The 26,774-nt window shown below is 36.8% G+C and overlaps 1 protein-coding gene across 1 annotated transcript in view; it reads right to left on the reverse strand.

Moving 5' to 3' along the window:
- URI1 (URI1 prefoldin like chaperone) overlaps positions 1 to 25,660 on the reverse strand; it is an 81,595-nt gene extending 55,935 nt beyond the window's left edge. Inside the window, exon 1 of the mRNA XM_035023539.1 lies at positions 25,216 to 25,660. Coding sequence (XP_034879430.1) covers positions 25,216 to 25,332 — 117 coding nt within the window. The 5' untranslated portion in view covers positions 25,333 to 25,660. The remainder of the gene's footprint in view (positions 1 to 25,215) is intronic.
- Positions 25,661 to 26,774: the final 1,114 nt, after the last annotated feature.

A 26,774-nucleotide genomic window follows, 5' to 3' on the forward strand; every position in this document is an offset into this window, starting at 1 on the left:
TGGAAGAACCAGGCTAAAACTACATCAATCCATTTCACTGTTTCTGATTTGGCAGTAATTATAAAATAGACAAACAGAATTAAATGTAAATTGAAAAAGAAAAAAATCTTCATGAAATCCTTTTCATAAAGTTCCTCTTTAACAACCCCATTAAAAGATGAGACCCAAAAAACAGTCAGGATGCTTTCCAATCCCAATGCATGTGTTTCCAAGCATGAAGTGAGCCAAAAGCACAAAAAGAAAAGCCCTGCAAACCATAAGAGCAGAATGTTCATTAACCTCTACATGATAATCCTTTCGTAGCTGCATATTAACTAGTTACATATTCATAATCATTTACATTATTTAAAGGACCTTCGATGAAATTTTCTAAGCAATATCCATTAGTGACAGTGTTAAAGGTTATAGAAGATAGTCTACTTAATGTTTCCAGGAAGCCTTTTTAATTAGTAAATATGTAAATTTGGCACATATGCTTTTTATGTTTAAAAAACAAGTCCCTAGTAGAATGGCATCTGTTCTTGCCATCACCCCCCCAAGTCTAGTCTCCACTTTGTTTTAGCTATCTTTTCCCCCCTACACCATCCCCCTCGCCCCCTTTCTTTCCTAAATAGTCTCCCCAAGAACAGACATTCAAGGATAAAACAACAAAAGTCTATTTCATAATTTATAACAGAAATTTTAATCACCAAAATACTGTCTTACACTAAAGTCCTATAATTAGTTACATATAGGGTTTAGAACAACAGAGACATCCAGTTAGGCTAAATCAAAGGTATAGGCTCCATTTTGCAAGAGCCAGAGAAATAAAAGAAAAGGTGAGAGAGGCAGGTATGATAATACCTAGAACAGCCTCTGATAGGACTGCAGTTATCTTTGTCTACATGCGTTATATATATAACCCACTTACTTTCAAAAACCATTTAAACCCAAACAGTTGGGCTGATATTTTGAGAGATCATTCCAGTTTTCTTCTCTTTTAAAGCAATTTATTCAAAAGAAAATATTGGCAAATTTCTAGAACTTTAGCTGCCAAGGAAAATTTTAGAAGAAAGAAAAATGTGATGATTCTAAGTTGAATCTGAATGGGTTAAAAAAAAATCTAATTTTTCTGTTAAATTAAATAAACCCAAATAATCTTACTTCTTCTGAAAATGGACTCAGATTCCTTTAAGTATTAAATAAATAAAATGAACCTGGTTCTATAAGAAACTCTTGAAAAACAAAGCAAAACAGAAAAACATTTCATTACTTTGTTGTCCTTCACAGAAGCTTTTTTAATAAGTAAGATGGCTATGGAGCAACAATAATAGTTTTTTAAGTTAAACCTGCCAAAGCATGCAACTGTTACTCCTGAAGAAAAAAATCTTATTGAATCATTTTTATAAAAAAAATAAAATTGGTTAGTAGGCTTCAACAATTAAAATACTTTGACCTAGTAAATTCTTTAATGTGATATAATCACACTTAGAGCCAGGAATTTATAAATAAAATATGTGCTTATGCAGTAGTACAGCATTAAGTCCGCAGTAAAGAAGGACTATGAGTTGATTTACCACTTTTTAAGACACATTCTATCATTAAGAATCTTTACCAACAACCCAGTAGTTAGAAAGTCCACGGTGCAATTTGTAATTCACAACTGCCCTTACCCTAAGAGTAGTAACAGTGGTATATGCCAAGACTTCATTGGATGAAAATCAGCAAAGGTAGGTTTTTAACCTTTCTTTAAAGAGAGGAAACCTGTGTTCAAAACTGAAGTATCTTAGCCAATATTATGCAACCGCCCAGGAACTGGTAAGAAAAAAATCAGTTTTAGAACTAGGTCTATCTAACCAGGCTTATCTAATCTCAAAGCCCATACTCACTGGATTAGACTACCTCCAACCAGCATGCACCTTATTGCGTGACAGAAGAAAAGCAGCTATTTGCATCTTTGGTCTTTCTTTTTTAAAACACTGACTGCGGCAGCCACTTCTCCACTTCATCCACAAACCTACACTCACACACAAAGAAGACCTTACCAATGTCAGTAAAAGCAAATAAGCTTAAATTCATCAACTGGCTAATAAAAACCCTCATTTCTTCCAATAGCTCCTGGCCCTTTTTAGGTCAAGTAACTAAGTATAAACAAATTTCCCAAGCCCCATTTCTTTGTGTGCATTGAGGGGCGGGGGAGGAGAACACTAGGCCTCTAATTACTATCACATCTCATTATATTTTTGAGGCACTTATGACTGAGTTAGATGCCCAGGATGACAGTGGTAGACAACAAACCCAACAACCTCTTTTTCTTTATGTCAGTGTCCAGCTATCGTACAAGCAAGTTTTGTTGCAAAAGGTTAAATATTTGATAAATTTTAAAGCCAACAAACTATATGGAATATGGGATTATAATTCCTTTGCTGTTTTTCCTCAGAAGAAACTTTCTAAAACTTATTTTATAAAGGAAGGAATGAATGATTTAACATGTATTAAGATCTCCATTACTTATTTCCATTCGTGCTATTTATTTTGGTAAGAGACCACAAGGGGGCATCAACCCATGAGTTTTCTCTGTTAAATACAGTGCCACATTAAAATTAGACTGGAACAGAAAGCCTAAAAGGATAAGCTTAAGTCTCAAATGACACTTCTCTAAAAAATGTTCATTTCACTTCTAAAACCCCCTTAACTGTATTTCGATTTCAAATTCTCCCACTACAGATTCATATACAGAATAATAATCTGAGGATTGTATTAATCAGAGCTGTCTAAATTTATAGTTTGCTTCTCTGGTTAGACTGTCTTCTGACAGATGGTACAATTTTGGGTTTTGAAGCTGCTGAATCAAAAAGAGAAAAGTATCAGTGGTGGCTAAAACCAATGGATAGTACACATGCACTGTTATCTGACAATTACTTAAAAGGTTGAAAATAAATTCTTCAAAGATGTATTTGTCAGTTAATTACACAAATGTATAAAAGTCATTAGCAAAGTATACAAAACGCATACCTGAACAAAATTAGTAAGATATTAGGGGCACCTGGGTGGCTCACTGGGTTAAGCCACTGCCTTCAGCTCAGTTCACGATCTCTGGGTCCTGAGATCAAGCCGGCATCGGACTCCCTGCTCAGCAGGGAGTCTGCTTCTCTCCCCCCACCCCCCATCCCTCCCCACGGCTCGTTCTCGGTCTCTCTCAAATGAATAAATAAAATCTTTTTAAAAAATTAGTAAAATATTACAAGTCTTCTTAATAAGCCTCTTTGCAAAGAAGGAAGGAATTAACTACAGGTTCTTAAAAAGAAAACTGCAATAAACAGTAATAAACTGCAGTGAACTGAGTATTTCTACAAAAAAATTTCAAATAAGTTTGCTCTCCAAATATGCTGAAAATCAAAAATACCAAAACTACCAAAAGTTTAACTCCAATTATATAGAGCCACTTGTTAAAACACTCAAATGTCCTTATTCAAAAATGTAGTTAGGATGGAATCAAAATGATCATCTTTAATCCTTACTTTTACATTTAGTCCAGTTTTCTCCTACACAGGCTTCTAGGGCACTTCTCACATTCAAACCCAGTCTCTTTACACACAAACATTAGATTACGCCTAACATGCTTTGGTATTGTACATTCCATTCCCTTCATGGTTCTACCTACAAATTAGGGCTCTTTTTTCTTTCAGTTATTACTCATAATACCAAATATAAAGCTAGTTTTGTCATAATGGAAATATTAGAGACTGGTAACATACACATCCAGCAATATGTCTAAAAATGAAGACCCTGATGTTAGGAGGGTTCTGTTTTTAGGATTATTTGAATTAGGAATCCAGGAAACTCTAACTGTACTGGCTGAAAACCCAGTGAGTTATGGGTCATGTCTACTTTATTCACCAACGTATTCACCTGCCATACAGAAGCATGCATCAAGTCCTTTTAAAGAAGTACAGGTCTACCATCACGTAGCCAAAAACCTCAGGAGCAGATATGTTTCTCAACTTAGAAATTTTCATAACTTAACAAAGTAATACAGTACGCATAACATACATTATGAAACACCAACCCCCAGTGAAACACCACTCTGTATCAAATACAGTAACACTGGCAATAAAACATATGAATATTCAAAGTAAGTGGAATACGTGCTTCACTCAAATCAGTTCCAATCAGTTTGTCAACAAATGAATATGCCACACACTTAGGAATAACTTTGTTTTCAGTGCTTTTTAGACTTCTGAATTGCAGATGGGGGATTGTAACCCATATTTATTTCTGAATGTGAAATAATGCTTGAATCGCAGCTTGCATACCCACTGTTTTACCAGAGATACCAATCATTTTGTCTCCTTCTCTTATATTTACATCACTGATCCATTCTGAATAATTTTGTATATTGCCCATTGCCAAATTTAGGATGTTATCATCTGAAGATTCATAATCTGAGATTTAATTTTATATTATCATTTTTACCATCATTTGTGTCTAGTTGAGCTTCATTATAGGTCAACAGAAAACCTCCAAATTAAAGCCCAGAGATTTGAAAGCAAAAAATTGAAAATACAGAAAAGACCAGTAAGAGACATGTAAGAAACACTGTATAATTGAAAACCCAGAAAGAGAAGGAAGAGCAAATGTGACAGAAGCAATATTTGAACCTACCATGACAGGATTTTCTAAAATAAAGAGAAAGGTGTCAGCCAACAGATTCAAAAAGCTCTAAGAACCTCAAGCAAGAGAAAAAAATTACATCAAGGAACAACATACTTACACAAATGAAACCCCCCAAAAAAGAGAAAATTTTATAAGCAGCAAGAAGGAGCAAGGAGGAAATACACTGCCTTCAAAGTAGCAACTAGAAGAGCTAGAAAGGAACTTCAACAACAACAACAAAAAAAAAAAAACGATAGAAAATGAGAAATAAATCTTAAAGTGCTAAAAAAAAAAAACTGAAAATCAGTAATTATGTACAGCAAATAGATCCTTCAACGTGAAGAAAAAAATAAAAACATTTTCACACACACAAAAAATTCTTCACCAGCAAATTTTCACTAAAAGAAATACTACAGGTAATCATATGATGTGATGGAGGTGCTAGCTTATGCCAAGGTGATAATCATTTTGCAATATATAAGCATATCAAATCAACATACTGTACACCTTAAATTTATATACTGGTATATGTCAATTACATCTCAATAAAGCTGAGGAAAAAATGCTACAGTGACTATTCAGAGTGACGTAAATGCAGAAAGAACTAAAGAACAACTGCACAGGTAATTTTAAAAAGCAAAGGTAGGGGGTGCCTGGGTGGCTCAGTCGGTTAAGCGTCTGCCTTCAGCTCAGGTCATGATCTCAGGGTCCTGGGATCAAGCCCCGCATCATGCTCACTGCTCCACGGGGGGCCTGCTTCTCCCTCTTCCTCTGCCTGCCGCTCTGCCTACTTGTGCTCTCTCTCTGTCAAATAAATAAAATATTTTTTTAAAAAATTAAAAAAATTAAAAAGTAAAGGTAAATCAATATTGAGCACATCAAATAATTATATAAAGTATTGTGGTGTTTAAAACATGGAATTAAAACACATGAAACCAATAATGCAAGAAGTAGAATGAATAAATGAATTCACGCTGTGATCTCTAGAAAAAATTACCCTAGTAAAAAAGATGGCATAAGGATACAATATAAGTATATGGTATATTTAATGTAAAAAAAAAAAATGTATCACAAGCTCATACAGGGGAGAAAATGCAACATGACATATTTGATTAAATCAAGGGAAGGCTGAAAAAGAACATAAAAGCAGGTCAAATAGACCCACAATGAGTTACCACTTCACACCCATTAGGATGGCTCAGAAGGAAGGAGTGGGGAGGGAGAGAGGGAGGAAAGGAAGGGAAGGGAAAGGGGAAGGGAGGGAGGAAGGAAGAAAGGAAGAAAGAAAATAACTTTTGGAAGGATATAGAAAAACTGAAACTCTTGTGCACTACTAGTGGGAATGTAAGATGGTGCAGCCACTGTGGAAGACAGTAAGGTGGTTCCTCAAAAACTAAATACAGGATTACTATATGATCCAGCAATTCCACTTCTGGTTATATACCCAAACAGTTGAAAGCAAGGTCTCAAACATGTTTGTACACTCAGTCCATAGCAGCATTATTCACGATAGATGAAAAGGTGAAAGCAATTCATGTTCGTCAATGAATGAATCAATAACAAAATGCAATGTATACATACAATGGAATATTATTCAGCCTTTAAAAGTTAAATTCAGAAATATGCTACGACATGGGTAAACCTTGAAGACATTATGCTGAGTAAAGTAAGAGAGTCACAAAAAGACAAATACTGTAAGATTCCACTTATGTGAGATACCTAGAGTAGTCAAATTTATAGAGACAGAATATAAAATAGTAGTTGCCAGCATATGGGAAAGGCATAATGGGGATTTCTTAATGCCTAGTTTCAGTTTTACAACATAAAAAAGAGTTCTGGAGATGGATGGTGATGATGGTTGCATCTGAATGTACTTAATGTCACTGAAAAGTATGCTTAAAGTTGATTTAAACGATTATATGTTATAGTTTACTACAAATTTAAAAACAAAAATTAAGTCAAGTAGAAAGGCAATAGATACCTAAGGTAATGATTAGAGAAAAAGTTAAAACTCAACATGCATATATTACAAAGAAGAACAAAAATCAATGACTTTTTCATCTCTAGTAGCTTTCATCTCAAGAAACTAGAAAAAAATCAAAGCCAAAAGGAAATTTTTATTTTTTTTTTAAGATTTTATTTATTTATTTGACAGAGAGACACAGCAAGAGAGGGAACACAAGCAGGGGGAGAGGGAGAGGGAGAAGCAGGCTTCCCACAGACCAGGAAGCCCGATGCAGGGCTTGATCCCAGGACCCTGGGATCATGACCTGAGCCAAAGGCAGACGCCTAACGACTGAGCCACCCAGGCACCCCCAAAAGGAAATTTTTAAAAGGAAGAATAAGATAAAAATAGAAATCAATGATGTAGAGAGCCAACTTACTAGAGAAAAAAGTCAAAAATTGTTCCTTTAAAAAGATTGATAAAACTGATTAAGCCCACAGAAAGACAAATTAAGGGGAAAAACACATGCACACAAATTGCAAATAAAAGGAATTAAAAATAGGACATTACTAACAAATCTATAGATATTAAAAAGGGAATATTACAAATAACTCAAGGACAGTAAATTTGAAAACTCAGATAAAAAGAAAAAGTCCCTGAAAAGCAAATTTCCAAAACTGACACAATTAGAATTAGAAAATATGAATAGCCCTCTTACAAAGAAATTGAGACCTATTTTAAAATATCAACAGAAGGAAAATAGTAGGTCCAGACAACTTGACTGATGAATTATTTCCATTAAAAACAATACCAATAGTATACAAGCTTTTTTATAAAATACACAAAAATGAGTTATTTTATGAGACCACCATAACCATGAAACCAAAACCAAACATGAACATTACAAGAAAACAAACAAAAACACTACACACCAATATCCCTCATGAAACACAGAAACAAAATACCTTAACAAATTAATATGAAATTTAATCTGACATTATATGAAAAGATAAATACATCGTAACAAGGAGGATTTTTTCAGGAATGCAATGGTGTTTCAATATTAAAAAAAAATCAAATTAACTCACCACATTAACATCTCAACACAGAAAAGCATGCGATAAAATTCAACATCTACTCATGATAAAGGTAGCAAACTAGGAACAGGAGAGCATTTCCTTATTTTTATAAAGACTATCAACAAAAAGCCTACAGCAAAGATCATTTCTAATGATAAAGTATTTAAAGCTGTTCCCATGATATGCAGAACTAGATAAGGAAGCCTATTATCACTACTTTTATTCAACACTGTATTAAAGGTCCTACATCATTCAATAGGGAAAAAATAAAATAAAAGCCTTAAGAACTGGAAAGAATAAAACTTCTATTATGCAAACAATAGGCCTGTATATATCTATACACATACTATCAGAATATACATTTAACAGTCAATATACAAAAATCAAGTATATGACCTTATACCAGCAAAAGACGAACAGCAGCTAAATTACAAAATGCAATTATAAGTACCAAATATCAAGGGATAAATGTAAAACACATGCAAGATTTATATACTAAAAGCCAATGCTGAACGAAGTTAGAAAAGAACGAAAACTGAAAGATATACCATGTTCATGGATTAGAAAACTTCCTGTAAAAATGTCAACAGTCCCCCAATTAATCTTTAGACTCAGTGCACTCCAAGCAAAACACCAGCGGGTTACTTTTTAAGTACTGAAAAGGTGATTCTAAAATATTCATGAAAAAGCAAAGGCTCAAGAAAAGTAAAGGAAATCATGAAGGTGAACAAAGTTAGAGGAATTTACTATTAGATACCAAGACCTAGCAAGAAAATGTGGTATTCATGCCAGTAGAGACAAATAATACAATGAAATAAAGAAAAACAGAATTACATATACATGATCACGTAATTTATGAAAAAGACATACTCCATAAGGAATTAGAGCTATGCCTCAGGAGTAAGGGTTACGTGCTAGGAATAAGAGCAATATTCAAAGAGACCAAAAAAAATTTCAACTGGCCACTAAAAGAAAACTTACTCGTGTTTGAAAAGTAACATCACCTAGAGTCTCTACCATTTTTCACTACAATGTCTGGCATCCAATCAAAAATTACAAGGCAGCCTATGAAAATAGGAGCAGCTGAGGAAAAACCAAGAGTAAAAATAAACAACAGAAACAGACTCTCACTTGATTTACATATTGCGGTTAAAAGACACTTTATGATAAACATATTCACGAAAATAGAGGCCTAGAATCCACTTAAATAACAAGAAAACAAATTCTGTAAAGACAACTGAGACTATGTATTTAGTAGGTGGGTTTACTAGATTAGATACATACAATTCAATAGAAGGTATCTAAATTGGCATACAAAGGAGGACAGAACCAAAGATGAAGAGAAAATCCTAAAGCAGATAAAGGGGAAAATATATACAAATTCTTCAAAGAAGGGCACCTGGGTGGCTTAGTCGTTAAGCGTCTGCCTTCGGCTCCAGTCATGATCCCAGGGTTATGGGATCGCGCCCAGCATCGGGATCCCTGCTCTGCAGGAAGTCTGCTTCTCCCTCTCCCACTCCCCCTGCTTGTGTTCCCTCTCTCACTGTCTCTCTCTCTGTCAAAAAAAAAAAAAAATATTCAGAGAAGGAAACACTATCACTGACAGAAGACTAACAGAAATGAAGAAAGTCAAAAGATAATGGAATGGCATCTTAAAAGTGTTGGGGGAAGGGGTGAACCTACCAGCTTAATATTAAATAAACATGAAAACAATGTTTAAAACCATAATAATCCTAATGTTTCAGGGTTAAAAACACATGTAGAGGTAAAATATATGATAACACAAATGAGACAGGGTTGGTCAATAAAATTAAACTATCAAAAATTATTTGAATTATTTCTTAAGTGGCAAAATTTCAAAAGATCAATGAACAATTTCCTACCAATTTAAAGTAGCCTGTAATAAGTAAATGTTACATATTGTAATCTCTAAGGTAATAACAAAGGAAAATAAAACCCATATAACTATAAAGCTAACAGAGTTTAAGAGTATAAAATATCTTAATAACACAAAAGAAAAAGAAATGAAGGAACAAGAACAAATATGACAAGTGGAAAATACATGGTAAGATAGGTAGAACTAAATTTGAACTAAGTGATGGATGAGAAAATTTAAAGACCTAAGTAAATAGAGAAATATGTTCACAGATTAGAACTTCAAAAATAAAAGCACAATGAGATAACATAAGAAGGCTAACAAAAAGACTGAAAATATCTAACATAGTAACATTTAACTGAAAAATGTAACATTATTTTTCAAATAAGAGCCTAATTAAGATAAGCTAGTGGTCCCTTTAGAAGTTATATATCACTCAGAAAGAATTGACAAGATTTAGTAAATTGGTAGAATTAAAGAGATGGATCAGTACAAGCTAAAAAGACTCTGGTTTAAATGGTGTTGCCCAGAATTGGGATAAGGATGTACAACATGTAGATTAGCGACAAAAGTGATCGATTCAATTTTAGTAAATGAGACTGAACTGTTTATGGGACATCCAACAGAAGCTACCCAAAAAGCAACAGGTGTGGGCAACAGCAGAGGGCACACAGGAGGAATACATAAGAAAGCACAGGCAGAATAACAAGTGAGGACAGCCAAAAATGGAAAGTACAGGGATTACTAATATTTAAGGATCGAATGAAGAAACTAGAGACTAAGTAGCAATAAAGAGGTAGAAGACCCCCCCCCCAAAAAAAGTGAAATCACAAAAATTCCTAAGGTACACAGTTTCAATAGTTTACAGGGAGCAATTAAAGTTTCAAATGAAGAACAGAAGTCAAGGAAGGCCAGAACTGAGAAAAGGTCCACTGAGTTTGGCAAGTGAAATATAATAACTTCAGCTAGAGTAATTTCAATGAAAAGATGGAGGCTAGCTTACAGTAGCTTGAGAAGCAAATGAAAAGCAAAGAATTAAAAAGAGAAAATTATCACACTGTATTATGTTTTGTTAACATATTTCCCTATGTATCACGGTATCCAACACAGTGTCTGGAACGAAACTCAGTCTTGTCTTTTTGTTCCCTGGAAAAAGCACTCATTTGCAATTACTTTAGTATTACTTGATTCATTAAAAAAAAAAATCAGGGGCACCTGGGTGGCTCAGTCAGTTAAGGATCCAACTCTTGATTTCAGCTCAGGTCATGATCTCAGGGTCGTGGGATGCAGCCCCACATCAGGCTCCACACTAGGTGGAGCCTGCTTAAGATTCTCTCTCTCTCTCTGCCCCTCCCCCCTGCCCTGCTTGTGCATGCACATGCTCTCTCTCTAAAAGATTTTTTTAAAAATTTTAAAAACCAAAGAAATCAAAGGTTTAGGAACAATGATCAAATCCACAGATTAAATAGGATTTTTTTATTTTTTTGCTATATTGTTATTAGGATTTCTTTAGAACAAATAAAGTATTTTTAAAGAAACATACTTAAGAGTATTCTACCCCCCAAAAAACATGTCATTACCTTAAGGTACAGTAAATAAGTGAGGAGTAGCCAGAAATGAACCTAAAAAAAATGAGTCAGACAATACAAGGGTCTCAAATCACATTTTATTGACCCTGGATTTTGTGCTAAGTACAATGGGAATTAGAATGATAAAAGTGACATAATTCTACTTATGTTGTTTAAAAAAAAAAAGACAGCTCTCAAAAATAGGCCAAAGGGAACTAAGAGTGGAACCACCAAGACTAGGCAGGAATTACTGCCTCCAAGTAAGAAATGATACCTTGAGCTAGTATCCAGAATCTATAAAGAACTTATTAAACTCAACACCCAAAGAACAAATGATCCAATCAAGAAATGGGCAGAAGACATGAACAGACATTTTTCCAAAGAAGACATCCAAATGGCCTAGAGACACATGAAAAAGTGCTCAACATCGCTTGGCATCAGGGAAATACAAATCAAAACCTCAATGAGATACACCTCACACCAGTCAGAATGGCTAAAATTAACAAGTCAGGAAAAGACAGATGTTGGCGGGGATGCAGAGAAAGGGGAACTCTCCTACACTGTTGGTGGGAATGCAAGCTGGTGCAGCCACTCTGGAAAACAGTATGGAGGTTCCTCAAAAAGCTGAAAATAGAGCTACCCTATGACCCAGCAATTGCACTACTGGGTATTTAGTCCAAAGATACAAATGTAGGGATCCGAAGGGTACGTGCACCCCGATGTTTATAGCAGTAATGTCCACAATAGCCAAACTATGAAAAGAGCCAAGATGTCCATCTACAGATGAATGGATAAAGAAGATGTGGTGTGTGTGTGTATATATATATATATGTGTGTGTGTATGTGTGTGTATATATATACACACACACACAATGGAATATTATGCAGCCATCAAAAGGAATGAAAGCTTAACACTTGCAACAACGTGGATGGAACTGGAGGGTATTATGATGAGCAAAATAAGTAATCTGAGAAAGACATGTATCATATGACCTCACTGATATGAGGAATTCTTAATCTCAGGAAACAAACTGAGGGTTGCTGGAGTAGTGAGGGGTGGAACGGATGGGGTGGCTCAGTGATAGACACTGGGGAGTGTATGTGCTATGGTGAGCGTTGTGAATTGTGTAAGACTGTTGAATCACAGACCTGTACCTCTGAAACAAATACATTATATGTTAAAAAAAAGAAGAAAAAGAAGGTAGCAGGAAGGGAAGAATGAAGGGGGGAAATCGGAGGGGGAGACGAACCATGAGAGACTATGGACTCTGAAAAACAAACTCAGGGTTCTAGAGGGGAGGGGGGTGGGGGGATGGGTTAGTCTGGTGATGGGTATTAAAGAGGGCACGTATTGAATGGAGCACTGGGTGTTATACGCAAACAATGAATCATGGAACACTACATCGAAAACTAATGATGTATGGTGATTAAATAATAAAAAAATTAAATTAAATTTAATTTAATTTAATTTAAAAAGAAAGAAATGATACCTTGAAAATGGCAGTAGAGATCACAGGAAATAGCCAATTCAAGGAACCAAACACACTGTTCTCTAGGTTTTGACCATCTTATTCTTCTAATCCTCTTACCTCTTTTTACTTAATATTTTAAGTTAAATTGAGTAATATTCTTTGAGAAGATAACTAGAAGTTTATAAAGCAAAACCAGTTTACCCTTCAAATCAATAATCACACCTCTAGGACTTCACATGAAATCACTTCACAGATGAGAAACAACATACACAGAGTGCTCTACTGAAACATTATTTGCATTATCAAGAGACTGAAAACCACCAAATGCCCATCAAAAAGATACCAGTTGAAAAAAAGATACCACACAATAGAGTACTATACAACCATAAAATACACAGAGAAAGATCTCTATGAACCAGAGTAATTCCTAGGTATAAATTTAATGAGAAAAACAAGGGGCAAAATATAACATGCTACCTTGTGTGTAAGAAGGTGAGAGGGAAGATAGGTATATTTTCATATTTATTTTTAAAAAAGAAACACCGGGAGGATAAACTAGGAATTACTGAAAATATTAACTGGGATAGGTAGAAGAATGGAATTAATTATCTCAGTATATCTTTTGACACAGCTGTGATTTTACACCATGTAGATGTTTTATGTATTTATAAAACGAAATTAAGTCAAACTGATAAAAAAGCAAACATTACAATCCAATACAAATAGAAACTGTACATCAAATCCAAGAGATAACTGCACAGAAAAAGTAGTAATAACTCAAGCATTTTTGAGATTAGTATCCTAACTCTACAACCTTAAGGGAGTTAATTCTATAAGGACAAATGGAACTGCAAGGAGATCCTGAGCTTCGCTTCACAGGTTTGCTGTTGGCAACAGTATTAATGTAGTAATTCTAAAACTATTTTGTGTATATTGTAGGATAGAACAAATGAATAAATACAGATGTTGTTGAGAACCAAGGTTTTTACTATGGAAGACAGGAGATTCAAATATAGATGGCAGAAATTTTAAGAAGAACCCTATGGTAATGGATCTGAATGAAAAGTTTCAGGATCCACTAAACAATTTTAGTTTTCAACTTTCTTTTTTGAGTAGTTCTAATTATTTGCAAAGACTGGCATTTCATGACTTCTTAAAGGTCTTCCAAAAAAATGGAGAAAATTTACTTAGTAAAAGAATAAAACTCATTTTATCTTACAATTATTATATGAGTACAGTGAACCTTTTTGTAAGTCTAAGTTACATTACAGGATCCTAGTGATTGTATTTTTCCTATGTCTTGTTATTTCATCACCCTAGTAATTTACACTTCACGATCACTTATTATTCCTAACTATGCTTTAAAAAAAAGAACTATATAGTAAAAAATGGGGGGGGGGGAATCATGGAACCACCTAGAAGGATACTGCAATCAATCGTGAAAAATCATCCTTCAGTTTTCTTATTGTATTGTCCAAAGTACTACACCATCTTTCAAAAAAGGTATAAAGGCCAAGAGACACTATCTTTGTAGTCTGTTTTTAGCTTTAAATACAGTTGACAATTCAGAAATTTTTTTTTGTTTCTTTTGTTTGTTTTAAAGATTTTATTTATTTATTTGACAGAGAGACAGCCGGAGAGGAACACAAGCAAGGGAAGTGGGAGAGGGAGAAGCAGGCTTCCCGCGGAGCAGGGAGCCCGATGTGGGGTGCGATCCCAGGACCTTGGGATCATGACCTGAGCCAAAGGCAGACGCTTAACAACTGAGTCACCCAGGCGCCCCGACAATTCATAAATTTTCATTTTCTGTCCATGATGGCAAGGAGAAAAAAAGTGACAGAAGAAGACATTTCACAATTATTAAACAAATTAGAATATGAATTTTAAAAATAGCAGCTTTCTTGACCAGTGCTGTACAATAAAATTTTCTTTGATGATGGAAAGCTTCTAAATCAGCACTGTCAAATGCAACAATGTATGGCTATTGAGCACCTGAAATGCAGTCAATTCGACTGAGGAATTTTTAAATTTTATTTAATTTTAATAATTCTGAATTTTAAACTTAATACCCACATGTGATTAGTGGCCACCATATTTGCACTAGACAAAGGTAAAAAATGATAATATAAATTAATATAAATTAAATCTCAGATTATAAATCTTCAGATGACAAAATCCTAAATTCTCTCAAACTCAACAATCAATGGGCAATATACAAAATTAACTCAAAATGAATCAATGATGTAAATATGAGAGTTAAAACCACAGAGCTCTTAGAAGAAAACAGGTATAAATCTTCATGACCCTGGATTTTGCAATGTGTTCTTAGATACAACACTAAAGCATGAGCAACAAAACAAATAGATAAACTGGACTTCATCAAAATTAAAAACTTTTGTACAAAGGACATTATCAAGAAAGTGAAACAATAACCTATAGAATGGGAGAAAATATTTGCAAATCATACAGCTGATAAGGGTTTAGTACCTAGAATAAAGAACTACAACACAACAAAAAGACAACCCAACTTGAAAATGGGCAAAGGATTTGAATAGACAGTTCTCCAAAGATGACATTTGAATGGCTAATAAACACATGGGAAGATACTCAACATCCTTAGTTATTAGAGAAATGCAAACCCAAACCATAATGAGATAGCTCCACACCTATTAGGATAGCTAAAAACAATGAACAATAAGTGTTGGCAAAGATGTGGAAAAATAGGAAACCTCATGCATTGCTGATGTAAAATTGTGCAAATGCTGTGGAAAACAGTTGGTCGTTCCTCAAAAAGTTACACACACAACTACCGTATGACTCAGCAATTCCACTCCTAGGTACATACCATAAAGAACTGAAAACAAGGACTCAGATACTTGTACACCAATGTTCACAGCAACATTACTCACAAGAGCAAAAAAGTGGAAACAATCCATGTGCTCATCAAGAGATGAACAAATAAAATGTGGTATATACATACAATGGAATATTATTCAGTCATAAACAGAAATGATGATGATGAACATGGACGAACCCTAAAAACATTACACTACATGAAATAAGTCAGTCACAAAAGGACAAAGATCATATGATTCCACTTATATGAAATATCTAGAATTGTTAAATTCATATAGACAGAAAGTAGGTTAGAGGTAAGCAGGGACTCAAGAGAGAGGAGAATGAGTTATTGCTTAATGGTTATGGACTTTCTGTTTGGCGTGTTGAAAAAGTTTTAGAAACAGTGGTGATGGATCCAAAACAGTTAATGTATTTAATGCCATGGAAATGTACACTTAAAATGGTTAAAATGGCAAATTTTATTTTGTATATATTTTATCACAATAAACAAGGTTGCTGAAATAAAAAATCTCTACATTCTATTTCTTTTTTCACTCCTACAAGTTTTAAGTAAGTTGCTTGAGGTCAGAGACTCAGAGAATGGGGGAGGGGGGAGGTAACAGCACTGGAAATGAATTTTGAAAGCAAAGATTATGTAATGGTTTATCTTTGTTATCTCCCTAAATCCTAGAAAATGGGAAACCATGCAAACTGGGAAGAGAACTACACGTATTTGAATATAGTGGATGTTGAATAAAAGATGACTGATTTGAACTGAGGAGGAAAAAAATGAATGAATGAACAATGATATACTTATAAGAACACAAAGGAAGTAAGAGTATTCCCATCCAATTAGTCATTCAACAAGAACTTCATCATGTAATAGCATGCAGCAAGAACCTGGATTATCCCAGGGACGCCTGGATGGCTCAGTCGGTTAAGCGTCTGCCTTCAGCTCAGGTCATGATCCTAGGGTCCTAGGATCGAGTCCCGCATCGGGCTCCCTGCTCTGCGGGGAGCTTGCTTCTCCCTCTGCCTCTGCCTCTCTCTCTCTCTATCTCTCATGGATAAATAAATAAAATCTTTAAAAAAAAAAAAAGAACCTGGATTATCCCATTTTTCTAAAAGGACATGTGGCAGTGTTCTTAAATTTCACATGATCTTTGTATACCAAAATTTACTTAATACAAAGAGGATAGCAATGTTTAAATTCTTATTAAAATATCTAATAAGATTGTTTATTATTATCCCTTATTCTTATGTAAATTATTTCTGTAATTACTCCAAAAAATAAAAAGTAAAAAGGATCCCTTGGACCTAGGACCTGAAAAACGTGATGACTATTTTTCCTGGTATACTGAAAGTTAATATATTTCCACTATCCACTGAAAGGCTTTGATGAAATTAACACACAGCAGCAATGAGCAATACTGGAGCCCAAATCTTGATTTCTAACCATTTCTCATTAAAAAGAAACAAAGCTCTTCTAAGAAATAGTCAGTTTCAGGACTCAGGCAAGAAAACTACAAGGTAAGCCTGGGATACCTTGTGCCCAAAACCAGAGTGATCATCTAGGAATTAAGGAACATGCCAAAAGGAGGCAAGAGCTAGCTTCAAGGGGCTCCCATTGGCCAAACTGAAACAATTTAAGCATTAGAAGGAATAATGACAAATTATCACACACTAAATGTTAAAAAAAAAAAGTTTATAGTAATACGAAAAGAGGGGAAGGGGCTCTTCTTTACAGAAAACTGCCAGCTATCAACATAGATGGTTAGAAAATGACTAATTTGCAAACATTAACATAATAACTAATTCAGACAAGGAATACCCATGGTAAAGGGTTGTTGTGGAACAGGGTATGTATAGTCTTCAAGCATTTAATCCTTATACAGGGGAAAGGGTACTTTTATGGTGGAAAGATCTGGCAGATGCCACCTTAAACAAGTAATTAGCAACACCAATCATGGGATAATGTAACATGTATCTCCTGCTGTGAGGCAGTGAGAAGCTATCATCATCTATGTAGGATTCTTGCCATAAATGTTTAACTTAATTTTTTCATGATTTTATTCAACACACACCTCCAAATTGTGGGCCATTCCAAAAGAAAACTTCCATCAACTCTTCAAAAATGCCAAATTCATAAACACAAAAAGATGGCAAGGGGGTTGTTGTAGATGTCAGGAGCCTAAGGGAAAAGACAGCCAAATGCAATCTTTCATCGAATCTTGGATGGAAAAAACAGCTATAAAAGACATTTTTAGAAAAACTGAAGACATCTGAGTATATTAAATAATAACATTGTGTGCCAATGTTCATATCTTGGGTATGAAAAAAGATACTATGTTTATGTAGGAATATGACCCTGTTCTAAAAGAATATGATGAGCTTAAGTATTAGAGACATGATGATGTCTGCAATTTACTTTCAGATGGTTCAACAAGAAGAAAGAAAGAAAGAAATACAGACATATAAAGAAAAATCAAGTGGTACAAAATATTATTGATGACTCTAAACTATTCTTTAAACTTTTCTGTTGTTTTACAAATTTTCAAAATAAACAGTTGTGGCTTAAAAAAGAAAAAACTGCCCCCTCCCCCAAAAAAAACACTGCCCTAGGGCAGAGTAAAAAGATTGGAACTCACACCAATCTGGAGAAGAAGGAAAGAATGATGCAAGCTAAAAGATTTTTTTTTTTTAAGATTTATTTATTTATTTATTTGAGAGAGAGAATGAGAGAGAGAGCACATGAGAGGGGGGAGGGTCAGAGGGAGAAGCAGACTCCCTGCCGAGCAGGGAGCCCGATGCGGGACTGGATCCAGGGACTCCAGGATCATGACCTGAGCTGAAGGCAGTCGCTTAACCAACTGAGCCACCCAGGCGCCCCAAGCTAAAAGATTTTTAAACCCATACTAAAAACATTAGATGAGAAGACATCAAGCACTTATGGTTGAAGCATAGACTGCACCTCCTCTTCCCTTTCCCTATCAGTTTTGGAACTATTCTTGTCTTCTACTCTAATCTGGAGAGACCTAATATAATGAAAATGGGGTTTTCCCCCCCTCTTGAAATATTGTATCTTAATGTTTATTAAGAAATTCCAGGGGTGCCTGGGTGGCTCAGTCGGTTAAGCGTCTGCCTTCGGCTCAGGTCAGGATCCCAGGGTCCTGGGATGGAGTCCCACATCGGGCTCCTTGCTCAGCGGGGAGCCTGCTTCTCCCTCTGCCTGCCTCTCCCCCTGCTTGTGCGCTCTCTCTCTGACAAATAAATAAAATCTTAAAAAAAAAAAAAAATTCCGGAAGACTAAACTCAAAGTTGTTTTTTCTCACGGTACATAACTGGTATGGATAGTAAGTGCTAACAACAGTAACAAAAACAAGTTGTTCTAAAGTAAAATATAATTCAAAAGTAATTAGTTCTAAAAACTCATTTACTTAAAAAATATACCTTCAGCCATAAACAAACATATGTAACTTACAACTCTGCCTTTCTTAGAAGTGGGGGGAAAAAAAAGGAGAGAACCTCAACATTAGAAAGATCAAACACACTCTTCAATAAATTACTTATAATACTCCATTTAGAAATAGCATTTTCTAGGGGCAGCTGCATGGCTCAGTAGGTTAAGCATCCAACTCTTGATTTCCACTAAGGTCATGATTCAGGGTCATGGGATCGAGCACTGCCAGCTCCGTGCTCAGCATGGAGTCTGCTTGAGAGTCTCCCATCTCCCCTCTCCCTCTCTTTAAAAAAAAAAAAAGAAGAAGAAGAAGAAGAAGAAGAAAAAAAAAACATTTTCTAATTCAACACCTGGGGCACCTGGGTGGCTCAGTTGTTAAGCGTCTGCCTTTGGCTCAGGTCATGATCCCAGGGTCCTGGGATCGAGCCCTGCATCAGGCTCCCTGCTCTGCAGGAAGCCTGCTTCTCCCTCTCCCTCTCCCCCTGCTTGTGATCCCTCTCTCACTGTGTCTCTCTGTCAAATAAATAATAAATAACATCTTTTAAAATAAATAAATAAATAAAATTTCAACACCCATTCAGAAAAAGTCTTAGCTAACTAGGAATATAGGGAAGTTTCCTTAATCTGATAAAAAGTAAATACTAAAAATATCCGCAGTAAACATCACATTAATGGTGAAATTTTGAAAGTTTACCCCCTAACACCCACCATCACCATTTTTATTCAACCTTGCACTAGAAATTCTAGCCAGGGGGCGCCTGGGTAGCTCAGTCGTTAAGCGTCTGCCTTCGGATCATGTCATGATCCCAAGGTCCTGGGATTGAGCCCCGCATCAGGCTCCCCACTCGGCAGAGAGCCTGCTTCTCCCTCTCCCACTCCCCCTGCTTGTGTTCCCTCTCTTGCTGTCTCTCTCTCTCTGTCAAATAAATAAAATCTTTAAAAAAAAAAAATTCTAGCCAGTGCAAAAGGCAAGAAAAATAAAAAGCATGAGGACTGGAAGGATAAAATAAGGCAATCTTGAGGAATCACAACAAAACTTACACTACCAGGTATCGAGATGATTTATAAAGCTATAATAATTAGTATAGGTTTGCAAGAAAAGACAAACAGGCCCTTGGAACAGAGTCAAGAAATGGACCCACACATATAGTTACCTTATTTATGACAAAGATAATGATGCAATGGAAAGAGGACAATCTTTCCAATAAATAGTGATGGGGCAACTAGGAATGGTAAAAATGAAACCTGACCTCAGTCCCCCATTATATACAAAATCAACTTCAGGTAGATTGTAGATCTAAACATGAAAGGCAAAACAATAAAGCTAGAAGATAAGAGAATATCTTCAGAACATTAGGGTAGAAAAGACTTCCTAAAAACAAGACAAAAAACAAAAAACAAAAACCACCAATCATAAAGGATTGTTAAAATTCAGAATTTCTTCTCTTCATCAAAGGACACCATTATAGAATGTTAGTCAAGCCACAGACTAGAGAAGAAATTTACAAAGCATTCCAAAAAGCACTCATATCTGGGCGCCCGGGTGGCTCAGATGGTTAAGCACCTGCCTTCGGCTCGGGTCATGATCCCAGGGTCCTGGGATGGAGCCCCACATCGGGCTCCCTGCTCAGTGGGGAGCCTGCTTGTCCCTCTCCCTCTGCCATTCCCTCTACTCGTGCTCTCTGGCTCTCTCTCTCTGTCAAATAAATAAATAAAATCTTAAAAAAAAAAAGCACTCATATCAAAAGTACATAAAGAACTGCTATGAACCAATTAGAATATGCTGAACATCCCAATGGAAAATGGACAAGAGATGAGCAAGTATTTTACCAAAAACAAACAAAACAAAAAAGCAAGTGGCCAATAAATATTTGAAAAGGTGATCAACCCCATTAGTCAATATTAAAATGGCTAGCCAATATGAAAGAGATAACAGTGGTGATGAGAACGTGCAATAGCTGGAACTTTCACCCACTGCTGACAGGAGTGTAAATTGGTATAACCACTTTGGAAAACAAGCATTATAGGTAGAACTGAAGACAAATACCCCATTAGAAGTTCAGGGCAAAAAGTACAAACAACCCAAATTGTTCACCTGAAAAATCAAGAGAGTCAATGAAGATTCTAGTATCAGCCTAGCACACACAGAATTTTCATTATATTATATATAACACAACCCCCCAGTCCCGTTATCCCTTTCTTCACACAGGAGAAATGGATGCTTATAATTGAAGATCAGTATGATTCTCAAAACACATTCCAATGGCTTCTCGTATCATAAAAATAAAAACCAAAATCCTTACAATAGCCTGGCACAACTCTCACCTTGACTCATTCTGAGCTGGTTGCCGGGACTAGAAATGTCTTTTCCAAAATATCCTCCTTAACCAAAACCTTCTCTTCTACCTAGCTTTACCTATCACAAACCATCGGACATTTTAAATGTGCCTATTCCATGCCTTTACCACTAGAATGTAATCTCCACAAAAGCAAGGACTTTGTTTTGTTCATTACTGTATCCTCAGCAGAGGATGGCATGTAGTAGGTATGTGCCTGCCATGTGGCATTCAATATTGGCATTCAACTCAGTATTTGTTGAAAAGTTACATGTTTGGATTCTGGGCTTGGAGAGAAGAACAGCTGTTGTATGAGGTACACGGCTGACAGTTTCTTAAACTATGGGCAGTTCAGTTTATCATAAGAAATATGAAAACCCTCCATTAAGTTAAATTAATTGTTCTGCTTTATGAAGAATTTGAAAGATTTAGTGTTAATCCAGGTTCTACATCAGGAAAGTATAAATTATTCCAAACTCCAATTGATAATTATAAGAGTCACTCAGCAGTAATCATAACAAAATAATATTATACTCACGAATTCTCCAAAGTTACTATTATCCTATAAACCTATGAAAACAATACTATATACCACTTTTTTCACATTACAATAAAATCTCAGTAATTCTGCTAACAAAAGATAATAGTACCTGGAAATATAAAATGCAGATATTGTAGAAATATTACCCTGGCCAAGAAACCAAAATTTCAACATAATGCAACTCTAAGATAGAACTAGATTTAACAAGATCTGAGTATCAGGAAACTTCCCTAGAACAGCCCCCTACAGTCCTAGATCATAACTTTTATGGCATAGGTCGGTCTAGAAAAGCTCCAAAGTAGCTCACGTTTTCCACCAAATATTTTACTGCCATTGGTAAAAACATATTTAGTTAAAAGGAAAAAAAAAAGATGAGCTACATTCTTTCTTGTCCCACTGTAATCTTCTGACAGAGAATTAAGAGCAAATAAAACCTCCAAGGAAAAAAAAAAAGGAAATCAACTGGGGAACGGATGTTTGAATAAATTATATCTATCAATTCTGGAATAACCAAGAAAATAAACCACATTAACTGGTGTTCAAACTAGCCAAGAGCCATTTTTCAGGCCCAGAATGTATTTAGCAATTAAAGATACAACATCCCAGTTTCATTACAATTAATTAAAGTAAGTTTTTTCAACAGCCTTTATTGAAAGAGCTAAAATCCCATCCAATTTCACTCACTTTTAGCTAAAATAAGAAATGAAATTGTGTGCTTTAAAAACATTTAATGGTGTTTTCCTATATAAACTGTGAATACATACATATACACGTAACTGTAACCACACTACACATACTGCTCTAAATTTTTAATGTCTGCATAAAAGCTCCTCATACTATCATGATTTAATCAATATCCTAACATTGGATTTTTAGTTTTTCATTATTATAAACAAAGCTGCAGGGAACCTTTCTGTACATGTCTTTTTGCTAAATCAAAAAGGAATAAACAAGAGCTTTAACTAAAAAAAAAAGTTTTTGAAAATGTCTCAGCCTTGATACTATAAATGAAAACAATGTTAAAATATTTGATCATGTCCATTTATTACAGATGTTGCCATTTGTTGAGGCTGGGGTTCATTTATGCTCCTCCTTTGTCTTTTTTCCTTAGTCACTAATTTTTTGTACTTGTTATTCATTGCTCCAAAGTATAAACAAAGGAAAAAAGAGAGAGGAACCAACTTGTCATACGTCTTAGCTGAATTTGGAAAAAAAAAAAAAATCCAAAAAACAAAAAACAATGATGAGCAACATTTAAACCACATTACCTGGCAGCCGTTCTCAAACAAGGCTCCCAGTGAAAATAATGCCCTAAATCTAAGGTATCCACTGTATATGATGAATTAATTTCTCTCCTCTGCATCTAAAGCCTACTAGCTAGGTACACACACACATAGTCATTCGTATCATTTTCTTCAGGTGTTAGTTCTTTCTCACATTGGGAAAACCATTGGAAAAACCCAAGTCCTAAAGCACATTTAACTGAATTTATATAAAAAAATACTAAGTGTCACACAAATATAAAGCTACAATGACATTTTTCCTTTTTTCATTCTAAGAATGTCCCAACACTTCTATTTTACTGTACTGTATCTGGGTTGGTTTTAAAGCCTAAATAAAGTCCCTCACAAAAAAATGTTGAGTATTTACTAGGTAAAGTTTTCCTATACTAAACTATAATTAAAGTATAGCTATCTAACCAGTATATTTTGTGGCATTATGGGTCTCCTGTTCACTGCAGCAGATCCTTTAAAATACAGTGTAGTCTATTTAGGGAAGGCTTTATCATCAACTGGGAATGATTTTACATACCCATGACACACACACACACATGCTTATTTTATGTGCCAAAACATTAACACAACACAGAAATTTGGTAACATAATGTCTACTGAAAATAGTTATTTAGGTTCCCACAGGACTGTAACTGAAAAGGCAGTCTTCAAATGTAACTGAATATTACACCAGAAAGCTGTTCAGAGCACCCCAAAATGTATCCTTTGTATTTCAGCCACACTAACATCAGAATAAAACTAAGGATATCTCTTTTTACCATGACAAACAGAAGAAAACATATCAAAGTCAGCATTATGCACATGTTATACTATGAAAGAGACAAGTAATTTCTCTACAGAACAGACTACAGGCAATGGAAACACCATCTTCTGAGGGTCTGTTCCACATTTCCTAAAAGAACAAAAAATGTAAATACTTTTGCCAAAAATGAACAAATTGTTCTCATAAAGAGCTGTCTTTTCTTTTTCTCTTAAAAAAAATTAAGATCCATTAACGTCTTGTAATTTAAATACACAATACTTGTTGGATTTAAAAAAAAAAAAGCCAAGTTTAAAACCCAGCAGTCATATAAGGCACTAGAAAAAAAATGGCTCTCAGAAAAGGAAATACAATGCATAAAATAAGTAGGAAAGATTCCCAGTCATCCTAACAGGTGGTTTCCAAGCAAACCAGAATTTTTTAGGTTCTATGAAAAGTCCCTCATCTAGCTGAACTGAGTATATTTATGTATCTATGTAAATAGTTATTTTTATACAGGAATGTTCAATAGAAAGTTAGGGATTCCCACTATGAAGAGTTTTGCAACTTCCTAACCCTTTTAACCAAGATACTCCCGGTATGGCCTAGGACATTTTAAGTAAAGTAATGCTGCTTGTCAAAGTAAGAATTTCAAACTCAGCAAATAACCTGAACCTGAAATGCTACAGAATCCAAAGGGAAAAAATCTCAGATTAAACAGTAACACCGTATTCCTTAACCTGGGCATACTTCTTCATATACAATCCCATTAGGAAATGCAAAATTTTCTCTCTACACTGGCAGATTAAAACTCACGTATGATACGACTGGAGTTAAAATGTAATAAAATAGCGTCCTATCCTGACAAAAACTAAACCACCAAAGCTGGAATTGCACATGAAGGCTATCATTACAAAACTAATGAAACTTCTAAATGCAATCAGATAAAGAGCAACAAAGAGTATACATTTTAGCAACAATTTTTTTAAAAAAGCTATTAAGGTGAGCACTTCCATTTACCGCGTACCCCAAACCAAAAATAATTCCCACGCATTGTTGCATTCATTAAGTCTAAAAACTCACTTTGATATGCAAGTTAAACAGACTGTCACCTCCCTCTTTCCCATCCCTTCCCTCCCCTCGAAGGTCAAAGGGCTCCAGACAAAAGACAACAAAAGCACGTGACAAAAGTTTCTCCCAACACTTTCTCTCTCCAGGCCTAGAGGCTGTGCTCCTCCCCGATACCGGGTCAAGATCGAGCTGGGCCTCAGAGCGGAGGGCTGCGGGCCACAGAGGAGAGGAGGGGGCTGCCGGGGCGGGCGAGGGGGAGGGGAATCGGACCCCGACGAGGGTCCCAGCCCCGGGAAAGGGGGCGCGGGCGCCTCCCGAGACCACCGGCGGAAGCGCGGGGCCCGGAGCGCGGCCTGTTACCTTTTCCTGCTCCTCGCGGAGCCGCGCCACCTCCGGGGCGCGCAGCGGCGCCGCGGCCGCGGCCGCGGCCGAGGCCGAGGCCGAGGCGTGGGGCCCGGGGTCGGGCGGGGCCTCCATGGCGGGGGCGCCGGGACCTCAGCGGGGCGAACGAGTCCTAAACAAATGTTTATGGAGGCGGCGTGGCCGGCGGCTGCCCAGCGCCCGCGTGCTCGCCCTCATGCGCTGCGCGCCCCGCGCTGAGGAGGCCGCGCCTGCCTTCTCCGCTGCCGCGGCGGCCGCTGCTCGCGTCCGGGCTACCCGCGGCCGCATCTCACACACGCATGCCGCCCGCCGCCGCCGCCGCCGCGGGCTCGAAGCAGCAGGCGGGCCGCTGAGAGCCGGAGGCGCCTGTCCGATGGCCGGGCCGAGTCGGGCGTCCTGTGGCGGCCGCGCCTCCTCCGCGCCTCCCTCGTAAGCTCCACCCCTCGCCCCGCCCCGCGCGGCACGCCGGGAAGCGCGCGCGCAGCCTCCGCCCTTGGCCCCGCCCCCGGTGGGTCACGTGGTGCGGGAGCGGCGCGACTAGGGTAGGTCAGCCGAGGCTGCGGTGGGTTGTAGCCCTCTGGAATCTTTCATTCTAGCGGGATTGACGCTCAGTGAGCGCTCTTGGACGTGGGCACTGTCTTAGCCTTGCGCCTTCCTCATCCTCCATGCACCAGTCGTTTAGCGCTGCATCTGGCGATAGGAGCTTAGATAATGCACCAAAGCTGTTTCGTAAGAACATTTAATTTTAGCAAAGTCAACTCCTTCCTGTGCCTGTTTAGTGAATTAAAATATGCAATTATACTTTGCCGTGTATTAATTACTGTGTTTATATTAATATAGTGCTATGTTTGGACTATTTAAGAGATTTTTCAAGGATAACTTTGCCCATTCTTTTTCTCTTATTTTAGAACTATGCCCTTTTTCTCATACTGTACACAGTAGGCACCCAATTAATGCTTACTGGCTGGAACTGGCCTTGGCCTTACAACCACCTCTGCTCCAACTCCTAACAGAAATGGATGGATCCTGTTCCTTCAGCATTGTACAGATGGGAATAGGCTTGGAGTTACCTGCAGTTTACACCTTTGTGTGCCTGCTTGCTCTATTTCTCTTCCCTCTCTCCTGGCCTGCTCCCCAGTCCAGATACACCCTTTTTCCATTTGCTTCAAAGGAAGACAGAAGGAAAACTTGGGCAAATGATAAATGTTAATTCCTCTCTTTTCCTCACTGCATAGACGTTGGTGTCAACATCTTTGAAAGAGGCCAAATCTGACTGCTCATACACCTCCTCTAGCTCCATCATCATCTCTCTGACCTCAGCCACCTCAGTAGCTTCTTCTCTGGCCTCCTTGTTTCCACTCTTGGACATGGTCGGCTGCCCAACCGACCTTCCCTCCTTCAGATGGTCAGCCCTAGCCCACACAACTCCTGTGCCTGTAGGAAGCTGACTCACCCCCAGCTCCAGTCTAAAGGCAATGCATTTACCCCATAAGTGGTTGATTCAGGAATGAGCATGTGATACTTCACAGACAGAGGTT

The sequence above is a fragment of the Mirounga leonina genome, unplaced genomic scaffold (assembly GCF_011800145.1).
Source record: "Mirounga leonina isolate KUSES-001 unplaced genomic scaffold, KU_Mleo_1.0 Mir_177, whole genome shotgun sequence".
NCBI classification, from domain to species: Eukaryota; Metazoa; Chordata; class Mammalia; order Carnivora; family Phocidae; genus Mirounga; species Mirounga leonina.